The sequence below is a fragment of the Anser brachyrhynchus genome (assembly GCF_964034855.1).
Source record: "Anser brachyrhynchus genome assembly, chromosome: 27".
NCBI lineage: Eukaryota > Metazoa > Chordata > Aves > Anseriformes > Anatidae > Anser > Anser brachyrhynchus.
In genome coordinates this window covers 6,223,500-6,249,640 of record NC_137720.1, presented here as the reverse complement: position 1 = coordinate 6,249,640, position 26,141 = coordinate 6,223,500, and the positions used below count along the sequence as shown (strand labels likewise).

At 49.4% G+C, this 26,141-nt stretch overlaps 2 protein-coding genes across 5 annotated transcripts; one reads left to right on the top strand and one right to left on the bottom strand.

Annotated features, from left to right (window-relative positions):
• Positions 1–24: 24 nt before the first annotated feature.
• On the bottom strand, positions 25–4,506 carry UBE2T (ubiquitin conjugating enzyme E2 T). Of its 3 annotated transcripts, none has more exons than XM_080569570.1 (7): positions 4,475–4,506; positions 3,720–3,876; positions 3,303–3,372; positions 2,691–2,796; positions 2,141–2,239; positions 1,631–1,714; positions 25–316 (listed from the first exon to the last, which is right to left on the bottom strand). In XM_080569570.1, exons 1-7 carry the CDS (start codon positions 4,490–4,492, stop codon positions 191–193), a joined length of 660 nt encoding a protein of 219 aa, XP_080425696.1. In that variant the 5' UTR covers positions 4,493–4,506; the 3' UTR covers positions 25–190. The 3 variants fall into 3 exon arrangements, with proteins under 3 accessions (XP_080425696.1, XP_080425698.1, XP_080425697.1); XM_080569572.1 differs by lacking the exon at positions 4,475–4,506 and adding an exon at positions 4,303–4,374; XM_080569571.1 differs by lacking the exon at positions 4,475–4,506 and adding an exon at positions 4,154–4,270.
• An 832-nt stretch (positions 4,507–5,338) lies between these two features.
• On the top strand, positions 5,339–20,208 carry LOC308183386 (cryptochrome-1-like). 2 transcript variants are annotated; one of them, XM_080569378.1, is made up of 12 exons: positions 5,339–5,955; positions 7,816–8,245; positions 9,218–9,334; positions 11,044–11,191; positions 11,514–11,654; positions 13,014–13,184; positions 13,348–13,488; positions 14,016–14,167; positions 15,373–15,444; positions 15,803–15,900; positions 17,470–17,580; positions 18,712–20,208. In XM_080569378.1, the coding sequence occupies exons 2-12, from the start codon at positions 7,833–7,835 to the stop codon at positions 18,807–18,809; spliced, it is 1,662 nt and encodes a 553-aa protein (XP_080425504.1). In that variant the 5' UTR covers positions 5,339–5,955; positions 7,816–7,832; the 3' UTR covers positions 18,810–20,208. The 2 variants fall into 2 exon arrangements, with proteins under 2 accessions (XP_080425504.1, XP_080425505.1); XM_080569379.1 differs by lacking the exon at positions 15,373–15,444 and having other exon boundaries at positions 5,341–5,955; positions 18,712–20,187.
• The last annotated feature ends 5,933 nt before the right edge of the window (positions 20,209–26,141 follow it).

The following is a 26,141-nucleotide window of genomic DNA, read 5'->3' as shown; positions in this document are numbered from 1 at the left end:
TGTAAGCCTCAGGGGAAAAAAAAGTAAATAAAAGCTTTATATTTTATTTATAAAATAGAACTTCTGACAGAAAAGCACCTAGAAAATAGAAAAACAAAGCCTGCTACTATTAAAATATTTAGCTATACCTGTGTAAAGAAAAAAGGACAGCGAAAACAAAATTGACAGCCACACCAGGGACAAAAATCACTTAAGACTCCAGGCGAGATTTCTTCTCCTTCTTGGTGATATTACTCCCTTTTCTTTTCAGCATGATAGATTCACTGGTGGTACTTGTTTCACTCTGGTTTGTTTTCTCTTCTAAAGCCTTGGAAGCCTGTGATTACACAAGAAATAAAAGTAACAGCTGTGAATAATTCAGTTGTATAAGCTATTAGCGCTGTTGTGTGCTCCCAGCCCTGTGTGTGCGTAAACACGTACACACCTTGGAACACCCTGCCCTCCGAGTGTATCAGAACTGACTGTGCTCCCTGCTTTTATACGCTGACCCTCAGCTGTCCTGTTCCTGTTGCTGGAAACTGTGTGAAGAGGGGAGTGGCAGGAGAACAGAATAACGACTGTACCCAGAAGCGCCACACACACGCATAAGCGTGCATGAGCTCTCCATGGAGCCAGGTAAGGGAGATGGCCCAAAACATAACTGATTTTTGGAACAGGTTTAATCTGCTTAAATGCAATTTCTTTTTACGCATCTCATCTGTGAGACAGGTCAGGGTGCAGACCAGAGGCAGGAAGACAGGAAATGGGATGGCAGAAAAATGCTCCACCAAGGGTTTGGGAGACCAGTCAGTGCCACAGAACACGTGCAGAAGATGGACAACTGGCTTAGCTGAGCATAAGGCACAACCATGGCAGAACGTGGAGTTTGGTAGGAACAGAGCTGAGGCAGAAAGTGGGCAGCAGAATCCCAGATTATTATTATTTTTTTAATCAGTTTTACTCATCCTTCATGCTGCTTGAGAAACAATGCAATTATTCGTGACCGAACACATCATTGACTTTGAAGGAGCGATAGTTTTTCCTCCACACAACCTGTCTGCCTTTAAGTTGTGGTCGTCCAAATACCTGTCAGAGGACTGGGATCTCCCAGGGAGACAGAAACCCCAGCTGGCAGGTCTGGGGAACAGAAACACCGCTTCCCCTCTCAGTGGCCAAAGGCAGCAGCTCCACCTGCCGTGCTTACAGGTGCTGCACCTCAGCTACTCTCAGCTTGTTGGGAACATCACACAGAAAAAGAGAGCGCTGCCTTTGGTTACTCAAACTTCCTGAAAGACTAATACAAAGACGACATTGTACAAACGCCACCCTTCTCTAATCGATGGCTGCACCAGTCATAAGCAAGGATCCCTCCCAGCAGAGAGCAAGGGGGGGAAGTGAGACTCCACCTTCCCGCTCCACCACCCACAGACTTCAGGGCTGATATTTTCACTAATTACAGCAGATATTACAAAGTGAATCTAATAAAGAAATTATAATTAAATAGACTTCCAAGACAGAAAAAAAAGGGGAGGAAAGAAAGCAAGCTACCAAGGACAGCCTTGCCAAGTAATCATGAAAGGCAAATTGTGACAAGAAGGACTGCTCACAAAAACCAAGCTACACAACTGAAAGAAGAGAGCACATTTCTTACCCTCTTTTGCTGGCTTGCATATTTCTCAGTCCACTCCTTGGCATTTATCAAGAACAGTTGCTTATTGTACTTGTACTCTGAGGACTAAGTGTAATGAGAAAGACAGATCTGATTTAATATTAACACTGAGAAGCTGAGACTAAACACTAGGGGTTTGTTAACTCCTCCAGGAGTCCTGGCGTTAGGACTCCTCAAACCAGACCCAACTTGCTACAGGCATGTGGCATAAAGCATAAACTCATTTTGCTTGAAGAACACACACTGCTGTTTGTACGGGGAGGCCTGAAGACAAGACCTTCTCCATCTCTTTTCCACTGCTGCCAAAAAGCCCGTACAGCATGTCCCAGCTGCTCCAGAGAAACACCGCCATGCCCCAGGCCTGATCCCCAGCTGTACTGCTCTGTAATCCCCCAGCGCGTTAATCCTGGGAGTGAAGTGGAAGCACAGCCTGAATCTAATGCTCTGTTCCACCCCAGCCTGTGCCCACGGCCACAAGAGGAGCTCACGTACTATGTCTGCCATGAGAGGGTCGTCAGGGTTGGGCTCCGCCATCAGCAGCTGTATGGAGGTGAGCAGCGTGGAGATGTTCAGGGAAGGCCTCCATGCGCCCTGCAAGGGAAGAGGGCGAGGGAAGCAGCTAAAGAAACCTACACGCAGGCAGCCTAGAAAAAGCTCAGGACTTAGAGCGTTCAGATCCACATGCAAAACACCCGATGCATTCTCACACACAGGTTGCAGCCCCTCTGAGGAAGCCTGGCTGACAACCAAAGGCTGCATCCCACACACCTCTGCTGGGTCAGTGCTGGGTAGCCCACTTTCACAGGGCTGCCTAATGCCTTTTGACTCCAATCCTTAAAGCCTTGGAAGCTTATACTGAACAAAGAAGGTCACGTTCTAGTCTCTAAACAAAGGAGAGGCCACACAAAAACTCTACTGCTGTGCTCCTGTGTAAATAAGTCAGCAGCAACCAGACATTCAATAAGGCTTTTACAAGAAAAAGATAAGGAGTTCATTATTCTCCTCAGGCTCACTTACCCATGCCCGAGCAGTGCTACCTTACCTTTGGTGGTAACTTAAGAACGTCCAGGCAAATCCTTCCAGCAGAGTCAATGTTAGGATGATAGATAGGGGTCAGAAAGCGAATCTTTGGGGGCTCAAATGGGTATCTTTAAGAGATAAGCGTTAAGAAACAAGAAGTTATTTTTATATTCGTACTCCGGTTGCTTCATCACCCAAGAAGTGCCATTATTTCCTCCTCCCAGCCATTTACTAAGTGAAGTTCTTTCCCAACAATTTTTGGGGCAAGCAGTGCCCTGCCTTTGATGCTTTCAGCTGTGTTTGATTAGCACTTCCCTGCACAGCTTTCCACAAAGAATCAAACATGTTAGGAAGCTTTCTACTCAGAATGAGCGACTTTCCAGAAAGCTTTGAGACAAACATAGATATCCTGTTAAAGTGCTTTTAGGTTGTTTAACACACATCTCAGGATGTCCTGTATGAAATAAGTCATTCAGCCAGCAGAAATAACAATTACATTCCATAAATGAAGGGTTTGTTTAAAGATAATCAACAACATTCTTCATGAGGAGGCTGAAGGGCAGACCTTCTATCAAACCGATCGGTCAAATTGTACCTGAAATGCCTCACCAGCTAGAGGTCGTTGCTCACTTACCTTTCAGGAACAACTATCTCCAGGTTGAATATTCCTTTCTCATATGGTGTGTCTGCAGCCCCTAAAATTTCTTTAAAAAAAAAAAAGGATATTGAAACATAAGCATTACATTCAAAATCACTTGAATTTATCCAACAATCTCCACATACCACCCACAGTTATATAACTCTAGCACCGCTCAAATCCATGAATTAAAAGCTGCCACGTTACTCGAGACCTGTTCCACCCCCGTTCCATCCAAACAGTTGCCAGATCCAACAAGCAAGAGATGTAAGTTAAAGGAACACCAGAAGAAGAACCTAAGCTTTTTTCCTGGAATTCCACAGGTACGTACGTGCCACCCAGTGAATCCAAACCTAGCAGCAAATTCGAACGCACCCCTCACCTAACAAGCAGCCCCGGCAGAGGGGTACCTACGTGCCCGGAGGTCGTCCAGGCGGCTCCCGCTTTGCCAGCAGGTGATGCCAGGAGGCGGCTCTGCGCTCAGGAGGGAAAGTTCCCTCTTCAGCCGCGACGCTCGTTGCATTGTGCTGAAATCCCGAGAGAGTGAATTTTGCTGCTGCCAAAGCTGGTCCTTCGGGAAGAGGATCACGGAATCGTTAGGGTTGGAAGAGCCCTCCAGGATCACCCGGTCCAACCACCCCCTGCCACCAGCACCCCCTGAGCCCTGTCCCCAAGCACCGGGCCCGACCTCTCCTTGAGCACCCCCAGGGACGGTGACTCCCCCACCTCCCTGGGCAACCCGTCCCAACGCCTGACCGCTCTTTCTGAGCAGAAATGTCTCCTCATTTCCCACCCGAACCTCCCCTGGCACAACTTGAGGCCGTTCCCTGTGGTCCTGTCACAGTTACCTGCGAGACGAGGCCGACCCCCAGCTCCCCGCACCTCCCCCTCAGGTGGCTGCAGAGAGCAGCGAGCTCTGCCCTGAGCCTCCTCTTCCCCAGACCAAACCCCCCCAGGAGCCCCCCGGCCCCGGGCCGCCCCCACACTAATTGCTTACCCCTAAATTAACCGCGTGCCCCCCCCACGTTAACCGTTTGCCCCCCAAACTGCCCGCCTGCCCCTCCCCCAAGCTAACGGCTCCCCCCCTCAGCCCCTCAGAGCCCCCTCCCCTACCCGAAGCCCGCCGGGACCCCCCCCAAATTGCCGCCCCCCCCCCCCCCCCAGCTCGCCTCGGCGGGAAGCAGCATTCGGTGCGGGGGGGGGGGGGAGGAGGCGGGGGGCGGGACATCCCCCGTCGCCTAGCAACGCGGGGAGACGCTGCCGGACGGCCCCGCCCCTCGGGCCAAACCGCGGGCGCTGACTGGGCGCCGCGTAGCCACGCCCCCTCCGTTCGAATTCGAAGGGGAGGAGCGCTGCGATTGGAGGAGCCCCGCGGGCGGGAGCTCAAGCCACGCCTCCAGTGGGCGGGGAAAGGCGCGAAGTGGGCGTGGCTCGGGGACGCCCCGCCCAGTGGCCCTTTAATGGGGGGCCGGGGTCCTAGTGCCCACCTTCTTCGCCCCCCACCCAGTGCGGTGTCCCCGCTCCGCTCCCCGGCACTAACCGGAGCGGGGCAACCCCGGCCCCAGCCCCGGCCGTGCCCCCGGTCCCCGTGTCCCGTCCCCCCCCCCCCACCCCCCCGCTGCCGGGCGTTGCATAACCGGCCCCGTGGCCTCGGCACTGGCACCGGCGGCTGGGGACCCGCTGCGCGACCCCCGGGCAAAGGGGGCACCGGGGCGGGCCGGCCCCGCAACGCCCGGGGGCGCTGGGGAGGGGGGGGGAGCGTGGGGCTGGGGGTCAGGGGTTGTAGGGTCTGGGGGCTGCGGGGCTGGGAGTGGGGCGGGGGGGGGTCAGGGGCTGCGGGGCTGGGGGTTGTGGGGTCAGGGGTTGTGGGGCTGGGGGTTGTAGGGTCAGGGGTTGTGGGGCTGGGGGTTGTAGGGTTGGGGGGTGTGGGTTGTAGGGTCAGGGGCTGCGAGGTTGGGGGTTGTAGGGTCAGGGGCTGTAGGGCTGGGGGTTGTAGGGTCGGGGGCTGTGGGGCTGGGAGTGGGGGGGTGGGGGGTCAGGGGTTGTAGGGTCAGGGGTTGTGGGGTTGGGGGCTGTAGGGCTGGGGCCAAGCACTTCAAAAGCCCAAACTGCAGCTTCGGGGCTGCCCTTCCAGCTGGCTGCGTGTGTGCGTGCTTACGGCTTCGTAACCGCATTGTCATCGCTTCCTAACTGGCCAGCCAAGGCGAGCGGCTGAGCCTTGACGGCACCGGGCAATCAGCGTGTCCGCGGAGGAAATCGAGCTGTTAAAATTTCCGTCGGCCTCGGTCCGTACGTGCCGGGTCTTGCTGCGCCGCGAGCAGGCGGTGAGCGCGCTGCCAGCCTCCTCCGGCAGGAGTTACACAAAACCCCGAGTCCTTCAGCCCGTCGATTCCACCCCGGTGTGCGTTCGTGTGATCGCAGCTGGGGTGTTCAACCTGGGCACCCGCTCTGACAGCGCCTGTGGGAACAGGAGCGCCAAGGCTTGATTCGGGCGGCGGCGCCGTGACCGCCATCGCGCCCCTCCTGTGGAAGTCTGCACCCAGAGAGAAATGCCCGCGGGCGGCAGAGCTGCGGTCAGCCCTCGGGGGCCACCCTCTCTTCGGGACAGCCGGCTGTGAAGAGCCCGGAGCACCAGCCAGGCAACCCCGAGGTAAGGCCCAGTCACCTCATTTAGGGTTTTCCCTGGTTCCTGTTGTGGCGTACAGCCCAAAATGGCGCAAGGCGTGTTTTCTGCCTGATGTGGCTGATTTGTGATCAGCTGCAGTCACCCGGACGTGGCAGGAGGCCTGCCTGGCCTTGCTGACAACATTGCTTTGCGGAGAGTTCAAGCAGTACCTCTGGATAAATCCTGCCACAAAGCCAACCAACGGATGGTGCCTGCCCCTTCTTCCCCCCTCACCCCCAGAGGGTTGTCCCCTTTCCCCTTTCTCCTGCTAGCCCTGACCAGGGGGAGAGTTCCAGCACGTTTTAGATGCTTTGCTGCCCAAAAATGCCAGCTGGGTGCTCCCAGGTGCCAGAGCCGCCCTGTTTTTCCTGTTCTTCCATGGCGTGTGGGCAGGTCGGTGCCGTGCTCTCCTCCCTTGTAGCTCCATTCCCCGAGCCAAGGCGCCGCGCACCTGCAAAGCCCAAAGCCCCAGGCTCGGCTCCGAGCTCTTCTGTGCCCGTCATTTTTCAGGGTTAGGTTACTGGGGGCTCAGCGGGCTGCGTCATGGCCTGGGGGCACAGTTGGGTGCCTCTCGGTGATGCTGATGAGTGTTTTTGGGAAGAGTGCAAGTCAGATCGTTATATGAGGCTGGTAACGCTGTTGAGCGTGGGCTGAGCAGGGACGAGGGGCAGAGACCTTCTGCAGCCATTTGGGAGGGTGTAAGGAGGGCAGTTTAGTTTGGTTGGGGGACTGAACTGGGTTAGAGATTATCGTTTGGTCCCGTGCTGATCCACAACCTCTGAATTCTTTGGGTGGTAACCCTTGGAATTAGAAGCAGGTGGAGGTGGGCTGGTCGGGGGCTGTCACCAGGTGGGCACAGAGCAGTGCTTCTGCTTGCTGCTGAGTCCATCCCCTGTGAGCAGAGCAAGCAGCAGCTGCGGGGCAGTTCCTCAGGCGCTGCCCACCAAGGTGAGCCCTCCTGCAAGTCCCTAAAGCCAGCTGAAACAGTTCACAGGGAAGTGACTGCGTGTCGATCCCAACATCAGCCTCAGGTCACCACCCAGCTCCTCCACAGGGAGAGGAGGGCTTTTCTCCTGGTGCCCGGAGGCACAAAGATGTCTCCTGGGGCTAGGAAAGACGGATTAAGATCTGTGGCGAACCGATGAATCCAGACATTACAAAGTCAGCGCTGTCAGAATAGCCCTGCGTGCCCTTGTGTTGGTGTTGGGCTGTGCTTTGCTCTCCCTTCTTTTTCCTTACAGTCTTAAGAGCCTCGTTAGCAAGCAAACATGCCGTGTCTTTTATACGCCTTCTACTGAAGCAGAGGAGGGTTTTTCAGTGCTAGCGTGAGCCGTGTATCAGGTCTCTGATGAGATGAGGGCTCCTGAGGAGCTGACGTCTCCCCAAACGGAGGCAGAGCTCCCTGACCCACCTTCTCACCGCTGATTTACAGAGGGCTGGATGCCGCAGGCTGCATCCACGCGTGGGGCTGCAGAATGGTTCTGCAGTAAATGGAGCTCTGACAGCTCTGTTTTCCTTCCTTCTGGTGAGCGCCATTGGGATATAATTTAATTCAGGAATGTAATTTGAGGACTTGAGTGACTCTTCTGGGGAAGCAGCCATTCTCCGTGGAGCTAGGTGCTAAGGCAGCTGCTGAATGGTGGGACCTGGCACGCGCATACGATTGAGGAGTGGCTTGGTCCTGTCTCTGCTCTTCTAGCCTGTGAAAGCTCATTAAAAAAGCAAAGATTTGTGACAAAAAGAGCTGAGCCGTGTTTGGAGCTCCATTTCTGGTATCAATCGGCCTTGTTCCTTAACAGGGATGTTGTATCCTCAAAGCCAACAGCTTTTTTCCTCTTCTGACAGGCCTGAGAGCAGCCAGGATGCCGCACCGCACCATCCATCTCTTCCGGAAGGGGCTGCGGCTGCACGACAACCCGGCGCTGCTGGCCGCGCTCGAGTCCTCGGAGGTCGTCTACCCCGTCTACATCCTGGACAGAAAGTTCATGACGTCCGTGATGCACATAGGGGCCCTGCGATGGCACTTTCTGCTGCAGTCCCTGGAGGATTTGCAGAAAAACTTGTGTCGGCTGGGCTCTGGCTTGCTGGTTATTCAAGGAGAGTACGAGCCCGTTGTTAGGGATCACGTCCAGAAGTGGAACATCACACAAGTGACTCTGGATGCGGAGATGGAGCCGTTTTACAAGGAGATGGAAGCCAACATACGGTGTCTGGGAGAAGAGCTGGGGTTCGAGGTGCTTTCTGTGGTGGGCCACAGCCTTTATGACACCAAACGGTACGTGATTGCCCTAAAGACTAGTGAGGTGTCTCCAGGAGGGTTTAGCAAGCATCAGGGAGAAAAGGTCAAGCATCTTGGTCCTTCTGGATCCTAATGTGTTCCTTTTGAGAAAATTGGACTATCAGAGGTGGTGGCACTGCTTGCCTGAGAATTTTTATGTGGGTCTGCTGGAAGCAACAGAAGAAATTTTGGTGGGTTGCACAGGTGTTAGGATGTTGGGCTGTAGTTAGAGCCTGAAGAGTTTAACTTTTTCCCTTTGGGCAGTTTAATTCACTTTAAGCCATTACATTAGCTACTCTTTTATGCTGTCAGAGAAATTCTTTAACACATTTAATAGGACTTACTTACACATTCTTGTGTCTGTTTTTTTTGGATCTTTCTAATCAGCTTTCACTGGTATCTGGATACACTCGGATCCAAGCAGTTATTCAGAGCTGAATGACTGCAGGTATTGAAATTAATAATAATAATAGGGAGGTAATCGTTAACAGCTAAAACAGCCTTAACACTCTGATCCTGAAAAAAACCCCTACATTTGTGTGAATGAGTTGATGTATGTGACTTGCCATCTTAAATTCAAGCCATCGGTTTGTACAGGTGGTTGCTCGCAGGGAAGAGTTCTTTACAGCCCTGAACCTGTTTTTTGTGGTCCAGCTGTCTCTGGAAGCCCCAGAGGTGACCAGAACCTTGCAGGCTGCTGTCCTAGCTATGTCTGGCAGTCCAGAGCAGCCCAGCTGAAGCTGTGGCTGGCATCCTGGTTCTGATTTTGCTGTCTCAGGTCCTGAGAACCCGCTCTCAGGATGGATGGATGTTCACCCAGGGAAGTTTTATTTGTAAAATCCGTAACTTCCACAGTCAGTCCTGAAAACTGCCGCTGTTCCAGCCTGTGCCGTCACCTTCCTATTCACTGGCAGCTCCAGTTTCCTTCTTGATTTATACTGTGGTGAAAATTGACCTTGTTTTATTTAGGATTTTGGACCTGAATGATGGGGCTCCCCCATTAACATACAAGAGGTTCCTTCACATTCTGTCTCTGCTTGGGGACCCTGAGGTGCCCGTCCGAAACCTTACAGCTGAAGACTTCCAGTAAGTAACACCTAGGTGGCAAGAAATTGCAGGTCCTTTCTGTCTGCCTGAAAGAACAGCCAAGGTCAAATGATAACAGGGTGCTTTAGGCATTGTTGTGTTACCTCTGTGCACGGAGGGCTACAGGCTGCATGCAGAGGGGATGTGGATTAGCAGACGAGAGGTGGCACAGTCCAAAGGCTTAAGCTTTTGCAAGGCACATTGAGACAACCTCTGAATGTATGTAAAAGGTTTAGCAGAGGAAGGACTAAGGAACTGCAGGTCTGTTTCTCAAAGACGTGCTCCAGCTTCCTCACAAATCAAGATTCAAGGGGGGAGTTGGATGAACCACTATCGCGTGTTTATGCAAGAAATTCAGTGGAACAATCATAGTGTTCCCTTCTGGCTTCAAGACTTTTCTCTCCTCCGCTCTGCTGTATGGGAAGGAGGGGCCAAGCTCGTGTCTCCCAGGACTTGAGAAGCTCAGAGTCGTGGATGTCTTATGTTTAGCTCTGCCTGATAGAGGTTAGTGACCCAAAGGGAGTTAAGATTGGGGTAGGGGAGAGCTGGCCACTTGGGATGGGACTGCAGATACCTGGGACTTGTCGGGCACCTCCTGCGTGACCTCAGCTCTGTGTTAGTAACCTAGGCTTAGTTCTTCCGTCTTGGGGAATCCCATTAATTACTGAATGTTGTCCCCAGATACCCCAGTGATGAGACCCATCACTGTATTGGGATGAACCAGTTCCTGGAACTTTTCTCACAGTGCTTCCCCCCGCCTTTCTTTCCCCCCGTAACTTGTTTATTCACACACCTTTTTAATTGACGATGAACGATAAGTGGTTCGCGTGCTTCCCAGCAGGCCCATGTTATGCCAGTGCTTTGAGAGCTGCACTGGCTCCTTCTGCTGTAGGTGTTTGCAACAGAGCTGAGCTCAGTGTTCCCAGGTGAGTGGGAAGATCTCTCTCCATCTCTGACCTCGTTCAGGGTTTTGCTGGGAAGCCTGCATACCACTGATACTTCCCTGAGCAGCTTTGTGTTTTACAGCGGGGTGGGGTGGGGATTGGGGTGGACACACGACATACCCTGGTGCTATTCCAGCCTTGTGGGGGGGCAGAGGCCTTGGAAAAACCTCAGCAGCTGAGGCCACACAAGAGGAGTGTGACTCCTCGGGGTGTCCTAGCCCCTTGTGCGACTGCTCAGGGCATCCTAGCCCCTTGCTTAGGAAGAAGCAGCTGGGGAGGTGGCCCGGAGAGCTGCTCTGCGTCCTTCCCTATGAAACCTCCCAGAGCAACCTCTCCCCGGAGGCATAGAGGGGCCTTTGGAGGCAGTGCCAGTGACCCCAGTTAAGTTTAGAGTCTGAGGAGGCTCTTAGCTCCCTCCCGGAGGTGAATGAGGCAGCTGGGTAGGCTGCAGGAGAGGAGGTGCCTCCGAGCCTTACGAAGCTGACAGCAAACAAAAGGGAGGTCTGAGCTGTGGTCACAGCCGGCTGCTCCGAGCACTGTTGTTTGGTGGGTCTGAGCCTCTTCCCCCAGTTCAGGCTGGAACTACCTGGAGCAGTTGCAGGATGAGCTCTTTCTTCCCCAAGGAGCGGAGCCTGGGGTTTCTGGCTGTGCTTTTGTTCCCCTGCGCTGCGACAGAGGAGATCTTGGCGTGTGAAATGAGCAGAGGTCTTCCACCCTCTTCTGGCTCCGTTTCCCTCTCTGAAAGAGGCCTGTCTCTCGCATTAGGAGGTGTAGGCCCCCTGACCTGGACCTGGCTGAGTGTTACAGGGTGCCTCTCCCCGCGGATTTGAAGATTCCCCCTGAGAGCATCTCCCCCTGGAGAGGAGGGGAGACCGAAGGGCTGCAGCGCCTGGAGCAACACCTGGCTGACCAGGTCAGTCTTGATTTAACGTGGGTGATGCTGGTGGCTGTGGGTGGGCTGAGGTCAGTGCTGTCCTCCCTCCTTTCGTGTGTGGTTGTCTCCGGACCTCCAGAAACCGCTCAGCCATGGAGTTCTGTTACCGCTCTTGCTGAGGATTTCCCCTCCAGGCAGCCTGATTTCGAGATGTTGCCGTCCCGGATGGCAGCATTTTTGGGGGTATTGCAGTGGGACGTTGAACAGGCAGAAGCCAGTTGCCAAGAGCTTTTCCCTGCTCCGTTATCTGGATGTGTGTCACCTGGTACTGCCTAAACCTTGATTTCTGTTTTCATTTTAGGGCTGGGTGGCAAATTTTACTAAACCGAGAACAATACCGAATTCACTGCTTCCAAGTACCACAGGCCTGAGCCCCTATTTCAGCATGGGCTGTGTGTCAGTTCGCACCTTTTTTTATAGGTTGTCAAATATTTACGCTCAGGTAAGAAAAAAAAAATGGTCATAGTCCAGCAAATCTAACCAGGCATGGTTTTTAAGTGAAGTTTTTGAGCAGTTTAGCCTGCTCAAGCAGTTTTGGTTTTAGAAAGTATCTGCTTTCATCTTAGGTAAGTTTTGACTACAGCATAAGCCAAAACCAGGTTCTGAAAACCTTTTTCTTAAGAAAAAGCATGGTTGAAACCAATCCAAGAAAATGTATCCTGAGACTCCTGCTCAGACTCTGTCTCATCTGAGACATGGCTGAGCTACCTGAATTCAGCTAGCTGGGCAGTTAATATGTTGGTAAATGTATGTTTGTTTTAAGAAATCCCCATGTGATACCATTTTGGAAAGTAGATGAAGAGAACTCTGCCTGACAAATCTGGTGGCCTTCTGTGATGGGGTTACTACATTGGTGGATAGGGGAAGAACTGACATCTTGTACTTGGACTTGTGCAAAGCATTTGACATTGTCCCACACAGCATCCTTGTCTGTAAATCAGAGAGACACAGATTTGGTGGATGGACCACTCGGTGGGTAAGGGATTGGCTGGATGGTTGCACTCAAAGAGTTGCAGTCAACATTTCGATATCCAGGTGGAGACCAGTGATGAGTGGTGTCCCCCAGAGGTCAGTATCGGGACCGGCACTGTTTAACATCTTTGTTGGTGACACGGACAGTGGGATCGAGCGCGCCCTCAGCAAGTTTGCTGATGACACCAAGCTGTGTGGTGTGGTTGACACATTGGGAGAAAGGGATGACAGAAGGACCTGGACAGACCTGAGAGGTGGGTCTGTGAGAAGCTCATGAGGTTCAACAAGGCCAAGCACAAAGTCCTGCACCTGGGTCGGGGTAATCCCAAGCACAAACACAGGCTGGGTGGAGAATGGATTGAGAGCAGAACTGGGGAGAAGGACCTGGGGGTGTTGGTTGACGAGAAGTTCAACACGAGCCAGCAATGTGCGCTTGCAGCAGGGGGTTGGAACGGGATAGTCCTGAAGGTCTCTTCCAACCCAAACCATTCTATGACTCCGTGAATTCAAAGTAATGCAAGGTCTAACAGAGTTCATCTTTCTCTGCTCTGGTGCTAAAAGCATCGCTTCGTATCTTTGATTTCATTGGCTTTCATGGTAAACTGCCTCAAAGCCAGTTGTATAGTTAGATTTATTTATTTTATGATTTTATAATTTTTAATATATACAATTATAATAATATATTTATGATTTTATAATTTATGATTTTATTATTTTATTTTATTTAGATTTATTTTATTTTATTTTACTTTATTTTATGGACCTCACAGAATGAGTGAAAACACAATGATATGTATGAACCGAAGCTTTGAACTTGTGTCTTTTGCAGGCCAAGCATCACTCCCTGCCACCAGTATCACTCCAAGGGCAGCTCCTGTGGAGGGAGTTCTTCTATACGGTAGCATCAGCAACACCAAACTTCACCAAAATGGCTGGGAACCCCATCTGCCTTCAGATCAGTTGGTATGAGGATGCAGAGAGGCTCCACAAATGGAAAACGGTAACAAGACGCGTTTCCACAGCTGCTGTGCTTCAGCCTAGCCCTTTTCAATTGCCCCAGGACTGCTCCCTGCTGGCTATTTGAGGAGGAGTTTATAGCAGCGTGTGGGACAGAAGTGCAATGAAGCACAGTGCTGGAGGGCTGATGTTTCTTTCTGCCTCAGGCACAGACGGGCTTCCCTTGGATCGATGCGATTATGACCCAGCTGCGCCAGGAGGGCTGGATCCATCACCTTGCCCGGCACGCTGCCGCCTGCTTCCTGACACGGGGGGACCTTTGGATCAGCTGGGAAGAGGGCATGAAGGTCCACTTCTGGTTTTCATTGTTTTGTTTTCATTTGGTACTTCTCTGTTCCGGCTGATCTTGAGAAACCCCTGCAATATATGAGCATGGAGGTGGTTCTGAAGAACAATGCTTTATTACTGAGCCTCTATAGAAATCTCATGGTTTATAAAATCTCATTGTCTTCTGCTTGAGTCTGAGCCCTGCTGTGTAGTGTACAGCTGTGAAAAGTCATTCCCATCCCCAAGATTTTGGATGATGATGATGATATTGGAGACCTTCCCAGTCTGCAGCAGTCTTCAAAGCCAGACCTTTAGGCTTCGAGTTGCTCTCTCATGGGGTCTTGCTCTAGCTTCCTTCTGGCAAACTGTCTTACTGGAGAGCATTCCCATGTGCAAAGGGTACCCTGGACCAGAACAGTGCTGTGCTTTTAGCAGCAAGCTTCATTCTTTATCTCCCAGCCTGTTGTGTTGTGATATTTTGGTTTTGCAATACAGGCAGCCATTTCAGGGGTGTTTCTCTCTTTCTTTTCCTGTCACCAAAATGCAGGTGTTTGAAGAGCTGCTTTTAGATGCTGACTACAGCATCAACGCGGGGAACTGGATGTGGCTGTCGGCCAGCGCGTTCTTCCACCAGTACACGCGTATCTTCTGCCCCGTCCGCTTTGGGAAGCGCACGGACCCTGAGGGGCAGTACATACGGTAGGGCGACACACGGCCTGGCGCTTCCCCGGCAGCAGCAGCTGGAGAACTCAGTCTGCATAAAGCATTTGCCCCTGTGAAACAGGGCTTGTAGCAGCGATGTGTTTAGCAGGTTAGAAAACCGTGGCACAGAAAAGCAGAGACCTACCTGTGGTTGCACAGGAAGTGACCGAGTATGGAACTGGGTTGACCTGTGAGCACCTGTGGGCTCCAGCTGTGCCCAGTCACTGGGATGGCTCCTCTTTCTAGAGGAGTAGAGGTGTTCTGTAAAACACCTCACAGCTCTCCCCCTCCAGCCTGTGCTGTGTTTCATCGTTTTGTGTGCAGTCTGAATAATTTTGGACACCCGAGTTTTATTTTCCACTCTGCTTTGAGTGAGCGCCGTTCGCTTCAAAGTCCTGTGAGGAGCGGCTGAGGGAGCTGGGGGTGTTTGGTCTGGGGAAGAGGAGGCTCAGGGCAGAGCTCGCTGCTCTCTGCAGCCACCTGAGGGGGAGGTGTGGGGAGGTGGGGGTCAGCCTCTTCTCGCAGATAACCAGGGATAGGACCAGAGAGAATGGCCTCGAGTCGGGCTGGGGGAGGTTCAGGCTGGAAATGAGGAGACATTTCTGCTCGGAAAGAGCGGTCAGGCGTTGGGACGGGTTGCCCAGCGAGGTGGGGGAGTCACCGTCCCTGGGGGTGCTCAAGGAGAGGTTGGACGTGGTGCCTGGGGACATGGCTCAGTGGGTGACAGTGGTGGTAGGGGGTGGTTGGACCAGGTGATCTTGGAGGTATTTTCCAACCTTTATGATTTTATGATATATAAGTGATTGTCTGGAGCCTGTCTCTCCCAAGAATGCACACCTGGCTTTGCTAACATTATAATGTTTTTCGTCGTTGTATCTGTTTCTTTGAAACACCATGTAAGTGGGTTCTCTGCAACTACTTGGCAGAGAACAGGGGAACAGAGCGGGAAATGCTGCCTGAATGTTCTCCCACTGTGGTCACAGTTAATAAAACTTCTGTCAGACCAGTCCTAGATTGTACTTGTGCTATTACGCACCTGTAGTCCTAATATTCTCCTTTACCTCCTTGTTGCTGGTGAAGGTGCTGCTTGGCTTTCCCATAAAGTAGTGGGTGACAGCCGATTTCAATAGGACCAGGCTGTGTTGATGTCTGTGCAAACAGGTCCTTTTCCCCACATCTCCTCTTCCTCGCATCCCTTCTAGCTCTGTGCCTTGTCACGGTGAAGCTCACGCTGATGTACCTGACAGTTGCACAGAAAATGACTTTCCCATTCTGTAAGATTTTTTTCTATTTTTTCTTTTTTTAAAAAAAAATTAGTAAAATTTCAGACAAAATGTCAGGGAAAATGTTAAAAACCAAAATATTTTGGATGAAGTCAAAACCGAAATAATGTTTAAATCAATCCCTTTATTCCTTGCTGCAAAGTTAACTTGTGGAAGATGTCACTGTACAGAGGTTTCAGAACATAGAAACAGTTCTTTTGTGCAAAACGAATTGGAACTTTCCTGTAGACTGTAGCATCAATATGACCACCAAAAAATAACATGGGTGTAGGTTGGATTACACTTCTCTTAAATGTATGAGTATTTGTCTTCAGGATTATAAAAACATTATATTATTACTCTTTTGTAGGAAGTACTTACCTGTCCTAAAGAACTTTCCTTCCAAATACATCTATGAGCCCTGGACAGCCTCTGAAGAGGAGCAGAAGCAAGCAGGATGTATCATAGGTAATATGGATACCCTGCTAGGGATTTTGCTGCTGAAAATTGTCAAAAATAATTACGTGTGTGTGGTGGTTTTACTCAGCTGGGCAGCTGAGCTCCACCACAACCACTCCTTCACTCTTCCTCCTCAAAGGGAAAGGGGGAGAAAATTTTATGGAAAGGGCTCAAGGGTTGAGAAAAGGACAGGGAGGTCACTCAGCAATTATCGTCACTGGCAAAACAGACTCAGCGTAGGGAGATTAATGTAATTTATTACCTATTACTAACAAACTAGAGCAGTGAGAAACTAAAAACAGACAAAAAACACCTTTCTGCCATCCACCCTCTTCTACATTCTCCCCCTGAGCAGCACAGGGGAATGGGGGCTGTGGTCAGTCCATAGCACTTCTTGTTTGCTCCTTCTCGGTCCCTCTCTGCCCCTGCTCCCCGTGGGGTCCCTCCCACGGGATGCCGTCCTTCCCGAACGGAGCCTACGGGGGCTGCCCACAGGCAGCAGCTCTTCAAGAACTGCTCCGGGTATGGGTCTGCACCACAGAGTCCATCCATCAGGAGCACGCTGCTCCAACCTGGGTTCCCCACCTTTAGCAGCTCCCCCCAGATCCCCTGCTCCTGCGTGGGCTCCTCCATGAGCTGCAGCGTGGAGATCTGCTCCGTGTGGGACCCGTGGGCTGCAGGGGGACAGCCTGCTCCACCAGGGGCCTCTCCACAAGCCACAGGACAAGTTCAGCCCTGACGCCTGGAGCGCCTCCTGCCCTCCTCCTGCACTCACCTTGGGGGCTGCAGGGCTGGGTCTCACTCCTCCCTCTCCCAGCTGCTGTGGTGCAGCATTTCTTCCCCGCCTCTTTCTTAAATCTGCTCTCACAGAGGCGCAAACAACATCACTTATTGGCTCAGCTCTGGCCAGCAGCGGGTCCCTTTTGGAAATAGGTCCCTTATCTAACATGGGGCAGCTTCTGAACTCTTCTCACGGAGGCCACTCCTGCAGCCCCCCACTACCAAAACCTTGCCATGTAAACCCAATACAACATATGAGGTGGAAGTGTCACACTTCCAATGCAAATCACACATTTATCTTTTGAAAATCGATTCATCCAGCAGCCTACCTTCTGTCTACTCTCCTTTTTAAAGGTTTTTGCTGGAGTCTGATCTCAGAGTACGTGCTTTAGCCTCTACTTTATATCCTAAGGCTATCGGATCACTCCAAGTTGTTGCTTGTACATCTGTCTGTTCAGACGCTTGGCTGTCTGTAAATAGTATCTGAACATCTTGTGCTTTTGCGCTTACTCTAATGCATCTTTAAAGATGGGGCAGGGCTGCCATCCCTGTTAATAGACGGGAAACCAAAGCCCAGAGCATCCAACATAAGGGTTTGTCTGTTACTGTCTCGTCTCTAAATGGAACTAGTTGGCCCTGGCTCTTACAGTTCACGAAGACAAATAGGCACTTCTAGAGGGTAAATCACATGGTTTAAGATGCTGCTGACTTTAGGAAGACCTGCGACAATTTGCTTTGGTGCAAATCCAGTGAAACATCCTTTTTTAGTCCCATAAAGGCTGCTGTCTGTTGTACCAGGTAAAGACTACCCCTTCCCAATGGTGGACCACAAGGAAGCCAGCGATCACAACCTGCAGCTGATGAAACACGTCAGAGAGGAACAGTACAGAACAGCCCAGCTCACGAGAGGTAAGAGGTGCTGCAGCACGATGTGTTCGGCATGCTGTGATACAGAGCCTGTTGCTGGGAACTGATGGCTTTGGGGTTGGTTTTGTGTGGTGTCCTCTTGGCTACCAATACCATCTGCTTTCCTCTTGTTACTATTGAAAGATTTCCCCTGCTGGCGCACACAAACTCTGAGCAGTTCCTTCCTCTCTGCCTGCGTGTGCAGGATGGGAGCTTGCTTGTGCTGGAGGAACACCTTCCCAAAAGCAGACCAACTTTGCCTTCCATAGGTCTGCACAAACACCCCCTGGCCCCCAGGTTTGCCAGGTTTATTTCCAAGGTGTAGTCGTCTCTGCAGCCCTGCCCACGCTTCTCGTGAACAGGAGCATCACAGTTTGTCCTTTTTACCATGATCTGCCCTGCCTCATAGAAGGAAATATTTGAGGTTCCCACTGGCCACTAATGAGAGAAAAGCCCTGGACAGCTGATCTAAGAAATTCACCTTTTGACCTTGTTTTCTAAATAGGTTAAGCACATGCATAACAAACTGGTGGTTATCAGGTAAGGCTGGAACACCCCAACTTTGGGTCAGCCTGAATTAGTTATTTCCAATTACACAGATGTTCCACTGTTTAAGAGCATCAGTGCTCTTACAATTGAAATCCTAGGGCCTGTGAAGAGCTCTTAGCCTCAGAGGAATCTTTTGCAGGAAGCAAAGTGAAGCAGTGCTTTGTATTTAACAGTATTCTATAGCAGTCTGCATATGTAGTACAAAAATCCAACATGCAGCAGCTGATGGGAGTCTTAAGTATTCCTACATCAATTTCTAGGGTCAGATGGAATTAATTGTTCCAATCCTGTGCTTATTAGTGTATCCAGGAGGTTGCACATTGGTACCTTTCAAATACAGCTACGCTGACAGCTCTCCCAAAAACCCTACAGTATAGGGGAGTGAATGTTCTTGTTACTCTTGGAGATGTGGAAAGCCAAAGTCTGGGAACCAGAGTCCCCTGCTTCTGGCATTGCTCCTGTTGCCTATACATAGAAGCATTTTCTGGCGTGCTTTGTAGCTTCACATGTTCCTGTCATTGTTGGCTCTTGCTGCACTGAGGTCAGTAAGGCTGCAAACTTATTTTTCCTTCCTTCTTGCCACAGATGACACAGATGACCCAATGGAAATGAAGCTGAAGCGTGACCACTCTGAAGAAAATGTATCGAAGCCAAAAGCAGCCAGGATGACAGAGCAAACCTAGATACCACCAGGGATTATCCTCTGAGTGCGGAAGAATGACAAAAGGGGAGAACCAGAGACCAGCTGAACAGGACAAACTGTACTCAGTACTTTGCCCTGCGAGTGGTGCTTCTTGTTTGTGAACTGACCTCCAGCAAAAGTTTTGTATCTTCAATGTATTCGTTAGTGCAGCTATTTCAAATTAAGTTGTCTGTCTGTAAGTGGCTTAGAAGTCATTTGTTGCAGCTGTTAGGTAAATTCAAGTGATTTGGACAGGACATGTTGCGTTAGCATTGTTCAAATCCATTTGATGTTCATGCATCTGTATAAATAGTTTTAATGATAAATACTGGTCTTTCCAATGTGACAGATATGTGCCAGTTTAGGAATTTAGGAATTCAGGAATTGTGTGTTCACATATTCATGTTAAAAGCAAGATTTGTCTGTCTTATATAGACAGAGATTGAGGGATTTCAGGTACAGTTGAAGTTCAGTTTTTGCTTGCAGTCCCCCATCTGGAGAGATACAGGGGAATGTAGCCCACTGTAAAATTGTGTGTAGTTCTTAGGACTTAAGACTTCTTGTGCATTTTAAGGACATTATTGCAAAGTTTTTCAGTGGATTAAGGCTGATGTACCACTTCACCATAGCTGTCCTTCCTGACTAATTCCTCTAGAACTGTAGGATGGGTATTATATCTATCACATACTGCATGTCAAAATTCACCCATCCATTGAAATGCCTCCTCGTGTTTCACAAGGCTGGATTAGTCAGTTTTCTTTGTTATGGTTGGGGTTTTGGTGGACATGGGAGGAGTGGAGTGGGTTTTTAACCACTGCGGGTACTTCTTTTGTTTTTAAAAGAAATAAAAACTATTTCTGACATGAAAATGTAAGGTCTGTAGAGCAATCTATTGTGACAATTGGCATCCATCTGTCCTCTTTGGAACTGTGACAGCAAGACAACCCTTGCATCAATTCAGCGTGCTCAGGCTCCCTTACTTTGAAGGCATCCCGTGACCCAGTGCAGAAGCAGCACGCGACCCATGTGAACCAGGAGGAGGCCAAACGCTGCTCCCAACAGCATCTTCCCATGCTGCTGCTGACCTGCAGGACACTGCGCCATTACCTGCTGCATTTACAGTCGCAGTGACCGTCAGATGGATTTGAGAGACTGGTCGCGTCCTCCTGCTGTGCCAAGCCTGAACTGAGCTCCTGGAGGTGCAGATGTTACTTGGCATGCTCTTCTTCAGCAGACCTACTACTGACTGCAAGGATGACCGGCATGAAAGGCAGTTACCCAAACCCTTGATGAGGGGAAGAAGGCCAAAGTAGCGCTTCTTGCTTAGGGAAGATGACTGCTGCTCTGGAGCCTTCCTGGCATCTGTAATCTTTTTTTTTTTTTTTTTTTTTTTGCTGTGCTCAGAGGGATTTATCGCATCAGTGTCTGCAGTGTTATAGCCCAGTGCAGGTGGCCACAGGAATGCAGAACTGGTTTCTGCCTCACATTTTAAGGCATAGTCATTGCCTTCAAGCCCTAAATGGGCTGAGCTGTGGTTACCTAAACCAACTCTACCTTGGGGTGCTTTCTGTCACCTAAGGTTCACCGTGAGCCTTGGGAGCTCTCTGGTGCAGCAAAAGCCAGAACTATCAGCAGCCATCGAAGGTCTTTTGCTGTTCAGTATCACCTCTGACATTGCGGTGCAGGTGATGATTTTGGGTGCTCATTGGTCATGAATGTGCATGCAGCCAGAGTGGTGGCCTCTCTAGAAGAGACTCCCAACCATGGAGGTTCAAGGCCTCTTTGGGACTCCTTTTGTTGCCAAGGCAGCTGCAAGATCTGTTTTTTTGGCTGGAAGGAGTCAGCTTTGTGCCTGCGAAGAAGCTGAGTAGGAGCAATGCTTGAGCAGGGAACTGCAAGGGCAGCTGAGCTCTAAGACATCTCTTTCTGGGTAGCTGAGTAGCAATGAGGAAGCTCCTGTGAAACAGAAGGACCAAGGTCTAGCTTATGACCTCATGGTAAAAAGACTTGCTCAGTAAAAATGATTTGCTGAAAGGAAATATTTGTTTGCATCTTCTCTGCTGTTGGGAACCTGACCTTGGAGTCAGCTGTATTTGCAGGTGGAATTGGTCAGATTTTGAGGTGTGGAGATGGCATGGAGATGAGTGGTGGTATCCCTGCTATTTGTGTCTGGGGTTAGGTGTAGGTGCTGCAGCTTGGCAGTGGTAATGTCTGAATTTAGGTCATCTTCAGTGCAGTTACTACTGCAGGGAGAGGTGCCTTAAATCTGATGATGATTGATCTTGCTAGAGTTTTTGCCATTCCTGTCCCTCCCTTGGCTCCTTCATTCCTCTCCAACATGCAGAAAACCTGCTCTGTATTTCCAGGTGATATTTCTCCCTCCCTTTCCCTTCTTCGAGGCTTAACTTTTAGGTGGCTCATGTTTCAGGGGTTGTGAGTTAGGGCTGAAGTTGTCTTTTCTTATCTCATTTCCTTTGCTTTGCGCCACAGCCGGCGGAAGCAGGCACCTACGCTGTGGTGAATCACGCCACGGGTAGGTGGCCAAAGTAGGTCATCCGATTGCCTCTGGTGGCTTCCGCTTCAAGGGGCACCTTTCCAAACCAGAGGCAGTGTTTTTGTTTGTTTGTTTGTTTGTTTGTTTGTTTTTTAGAGCTGCTTTAGCCTTATGGGCGTTGATAAGACAGCTTCCTTCCTCGCTGTTGAAGAAACCTTCACCTGCTAATGCTGTTCACCAGTTCAACCAGCTTTACTGCTTGGCTTGAACGACTGCAGCCACCCGTGCTGAAAACAAGAGGCTCAAGAACCTAATCCTGTAGGACCCAGCCCCGGGTGGTGCTGGGTGGGAGTTTCCCACTCCTGGGCTTGCCAGGAGCAGCAGCAGAGGGCAGGTCCCTGCCTCACCTCAACAAGGTCATCCCCAAGGCATGCGGTCAGAGCGCGAGCTGGGCACGGGGAGCATTGCTGTGACTGACCCTGTTTGTCCTGCGCTTTTGGTGCTGAAGCATTTGCATTCCAACGTCTTTACTGAAACAAAGCAGCAAGCACAAACGCTCCTAGCTTTAGCGTTTAGTCTGGAGAAGAGGAGGCTCAGGGCAGAGCTCGCTGCTCTCTGCAACTCCGTGAAAGGAAGGTGTGGGGAGCTGGGGGTCGGCTTCTTCTCGCAGATAACTGTGACAGGACCAGAGGGAATGGCCTCGAGTTGTGCCAGGGGAGGTTAGGTAGGAAATGAGGAGACATTTCTGCTCAGAAATTGTACAAAACAACAACAGCACAGCACAAACTCTTTAACAAAATGAAACCTATCAACGAAGATTTGGTGGACCAAAATCAACGTGTAAAATTTGTAGAACTTCAGGCATTTGTTTAATGTCTAGAAATCAGAAGAGCTGAAGAAATTCTTGTGAACCCTCATGAAGCCCTATTTTTATTAAAATTACTTTTTGCCGTATCTAATGCTGTTTACTTTTCCAAGCTGTATAACTGGCAGTGAATTTAGATGCTTACCGCTTTATACTTGCAAATTTGCTTCTCATGGTTGAAAATATTAATTTGGCATGCATTATATAGAGGTGGAACCCAGCCTTTGTAGGACACGCACAGCTTTGACTTGCCACTAAAAATTCCATTGAGAACTAGAAAACAGTTTGCAATTTATGTAGCATGGACTGAATAGGGAGCACATGGAAAATTCTCTGTTAGCATCATCTAGCACTGTCACAAGTGTTACTAGACTCCAGATTTATTAGGGCATCAGTCGTTACAAAAATCTGTTGTCTTGTGATATCTCAGTGGCATCAAGTTTGGCAGAAGCAAGTCTTATGATATGATAATTGAGGTGTTAGACCAACAAGTCAAATAATCCTTTTGAAAAGAAGACTGGACAAACATTGAGGAAATAAACAACTTGGCAGTTTTCCACACAAGTATGTGCTTTCATTAGTTGTGTTGTAAACTCAAAGTCAAAAATAAACGATACTGTATGAGCAGGCAGGAAAAGAATGCCAACAGTTGAACTGGTATCTGCTAAAGACTGCATCAAAACTGATGTTTGGGCAAAATCTGTGTCTGTTTTCCAGTTTAGAGGAAGCTGAGTTATGCCTTACACGACACGTGTGAAATTAACCCGAGGAAAAAGTTACAACTATGAAAAAGTCTTTGAGGGATTTTTAAAATCTGGCTTCCTGTAAATGAAAAAGGTAGAAATGTTTCTCGTAGTTAACAGAGGCTGGAATATCTTGCCAATTCAAAGGGAGCTTGAAAGATTTAACAAGAATTGCTCAAATCTGAAGGAACTGTAATTTTCCAGAAGCCCAGCTGGCATCTTCTTGCAGTAAGAGCTGTACAGTAAATATCACTTGGAAATGGTGAACCTGCTGTGGCCAGAACTGCACTGCAGAGAAAATAAGTACCTCAGATCAGCTCTCATCCAACTGGACAAAGTCTGCAGGGAAGGAAAGCCACTGGGTCGATAACTAAATTTTAGATCGCTTTTGAAAGACGAGCTTCCTTGGCTTTTAAGAAATGAAAAAAGGAGTTAGTCCTAAAGATACGTGTCTTTAAGGTATTCTAGGTTAAAGACCAGCTTCTGATTTCAGCGTAGCAGCCAGAACGTTGCAGGCTGCTGTGAAATAGGGAAAATTTATCCACAGACCTTTTACCTGGCTGCCCTGGAACGGGGATGCGTCCAGAATGTGTCAGATGCAGCATTCCCAATCCAGTCAGATGCCATCCCTTGCTCATTGGGATATCCGTGTGGGAAGGGAAGGAAAAGAGGGGAAAAAGCTTTTGACCGGGTAGAGTGGTGATTTTTGGTGAACCCACTGGTTATTAGACATTGACCTAAATCCTATCTGGGGACATACAGAAATCATTGCAAGTAGCTTCAGGTGAATTCCTGCAATTTTTTTGGCATGGAAGGACAGGAAGAGCTATAAGCTTTGCCCTTTATTTGAGTTAGAATATGTCCTTCCCTTTAAGGATATTGAAATGTGGGGATTATCTCCGCTTTAGCCTGAATGGATAGTGCAAGTTTGGAACTTATTGGGCATATTTTCATTAGAGTAGAAAATCAACTTTATGGGGTAGGTGAACTTCCAAGATGGCACCTGCATTAATTTACACGAGTTGTGCAGTGGTTCTTGTTTCGGTAGAGACCAAGTTCCTCCTCAAACGTTCACAAACTGGACCCTGGAAACCTCCATGCTCAAGACAACTTCATTTCACCCTCCTTTTTCTTCTAGTTCCCAGCCTCCATTGAGTAACATTGCTAATGACTTTGGAACTAGAAAGTTTGTTCTCTACACCATCTCTTTGGGATCCTGAGCTGATCGTTATTTCACTATCTCCAAGCAGTGAAGGAACTGCATTGCTAGTCATCAATATTTAAAAAAAAAAAATCCCCCAATAGCAATAAAGTTATTTCTTGCTTTTATTTCAAGTATACAATACCTTATACAATTTTAACAATCGTGGTTTATATTCTCAGGTCATCTTCAGAAAACAGGAAGACTCAAAACTATCTTTTGAAGTGGAAAATCAGCTAAAATTATATGGCTTATGGAGCTTTAAAGAAAAACTCAATAGAAATTACAGGTCTCGCAGAAGAATTGCATGAGATTTGCAAGTGCTAGCCATGGTATAAGCAAGCTGTTCGCGAGTTCTAAGCTGCTGGGCAAGAAGTACACATGGGAGATCACACAGATTCCCTTCTGGGCTGAAATTATGTGGTCACTTTCCAGACAGTGTCCTGAAGCAGTGCAGGGTTAGGTTGGCCCCGGTCCTTCTCAGAGAGGTGACATGGATGGCCTCCGACCAGCCACGGTGCCTCTGCTTGGCTTCACCTGCACTGCTGTTCCAGAAAGTCTCTGCTTTGGGAAGATGGGATTTGGGTTGATGCCAAGCAGGTTGTACTTCATGCTACTGAGAGATTTAGTCTGTACTCAAGAGGTTTCTTAAAATATGACTAAATGCAGATTCCTAGCTCTGAGGTCCTAAATTAGAGGTCAGCCTCTGTCTCACCCAAGGCTTCTGCTGACCATAAAGGGAACTAAAGTCTTGAGAGTGACTGAGTTCATCTCAAAATGGGTGTCTAAAATAGATCAGAGGAACCATCCTTGAAAATGGTCAATTCTTCTATTCTGGCTGCAAAGGATAATTAGCACAGACATGGACATCTACCCTGCAGGTATCTGGAGAGAGGTGGAATGTGGCTCACAGTTTCCTTTGTACTAGTCATACAGGTTAAGGCCCCATCAGAGAGAGAGAACAGAATTTTACCAAGCTGTTCTGCCACACAGGACAAGGAATCCAACATGTGCTCCAAGTTTCATGTCACTTTGACAATCTGCGGTTGGTAAAAGCAAAATTGTACCAGATTATTTTGAAAGTTTTCCCTTTTTTGAAAGATTTCATGAAATACAACGACTGTCTCTGCAAATCTTGGAGGTTGTATGAATTTATTTATTAGGACATGTCATAGAAAGACATTTATGTGGCAAGATACCTCTAAGGAATTGAAGGGGAGATGATTGAACAAAAAAGATGAGAGAAGTGAGTGCTGTGGGTAAGGTGGAGTGGAAAGGAGTGAAGCGATTGGTGGGTGGGTGAAGGACTGAGAGGTAACACGGTGTGTAAGTTTATTTGGGTAGGGGAGGGATGCTGGTGAACCTGTGAAGACTTGTTAGCAGGAGGAGGCTGGAAAATCAGCGTAAGTATTGCTCGGTGATGTTGAGAGCTGAAGAAGTCAGTTGATGGGATGCAGGGAAAGTCCAGGTCGGTAATGGTGACCCATGGCTGTAGACTTTGAGTGGGGATGAGCATGGGGAAGAAGGGAAGACTCTGTGTATGATGGGATGACTCCATGGGAACAAGAGAAGAGAGGACTACTGAAATCCAAAGAAAACCAGGAAGTCACATTTGTCGTGAGTGTAACTCATCTGCTGTACTGCTGTCCCAGATTTTAATGATCTGTGGATCAGGAATTTCCTGAGAACGCTGTAGGTTATTTGTTCAGGGATGCCCAAGTGCTTACCTGGTCTCGCCTCAAACCCCTTCTGAAGGGGGGGAACTGGCAACGTATAGTCAGTGGCAGAGGCAGAGCAGATGTAAATGGGCAGCGGCTAAAGGATGCCTGGCAATGAGATGGCTGAGAAGAAGGAGTTTCAGTACGAGTTAGGAGATGTAGTTTCGAGGCAGTTAAAGAAAATCAGAGCTAGGAACAAGGGGTTGTAAGCACTGAGGAACAGGCAGAGCTTCTGGAGCAGTAACTGAGATTCACACACGGCAGAGGATTCCTGGTGAGGAAAAGGCACAGGCAGATAGATGGAGCTCGTGA

Excerpts from the sequence above, each read along its gene's own strand:
- UBE2T (XM_080569570.1), bottom strand. Across the intron at positions 1,715-2,140 it reads ACCCTCTCATGGCAGACATA|TCCTCAGAGTACAAGTACAA; the intron begins GTACGTGAGCTC and ends CATTACACTTAG. Across the intron at positions 317-1,630 it reads ATGCAAGCCAGCAAAAGAGG|GCTTCCAAGGCTTTAGAAGA; the intron begins GTAAGAAATGTG and ends GTGTAATCACAG.
- LOC308183386 (XM_080569378.1), top strand. The coding sequence starts at position 7,833 with ATGCCGCACCGCACCATCCATCTCTTCCGGAAGGGGCTGCGGCTGCAC. Across the intron at positions 11,655-13,013 it reads TGTCAAATATTTACGCTCAG|GCCAAGCATCACTCCCTGCC; the intron begins GTAAGAAAAAAA and ends TGTCTTTTGCAG. Across the intron at positions 17,581-18,711 it reads AACAGCCCAGCTCACGAGAG|ATGACACAGATGACCCAATG; the intron begins GTAAGAGGTGCT and ends TTCTTGCCACAG.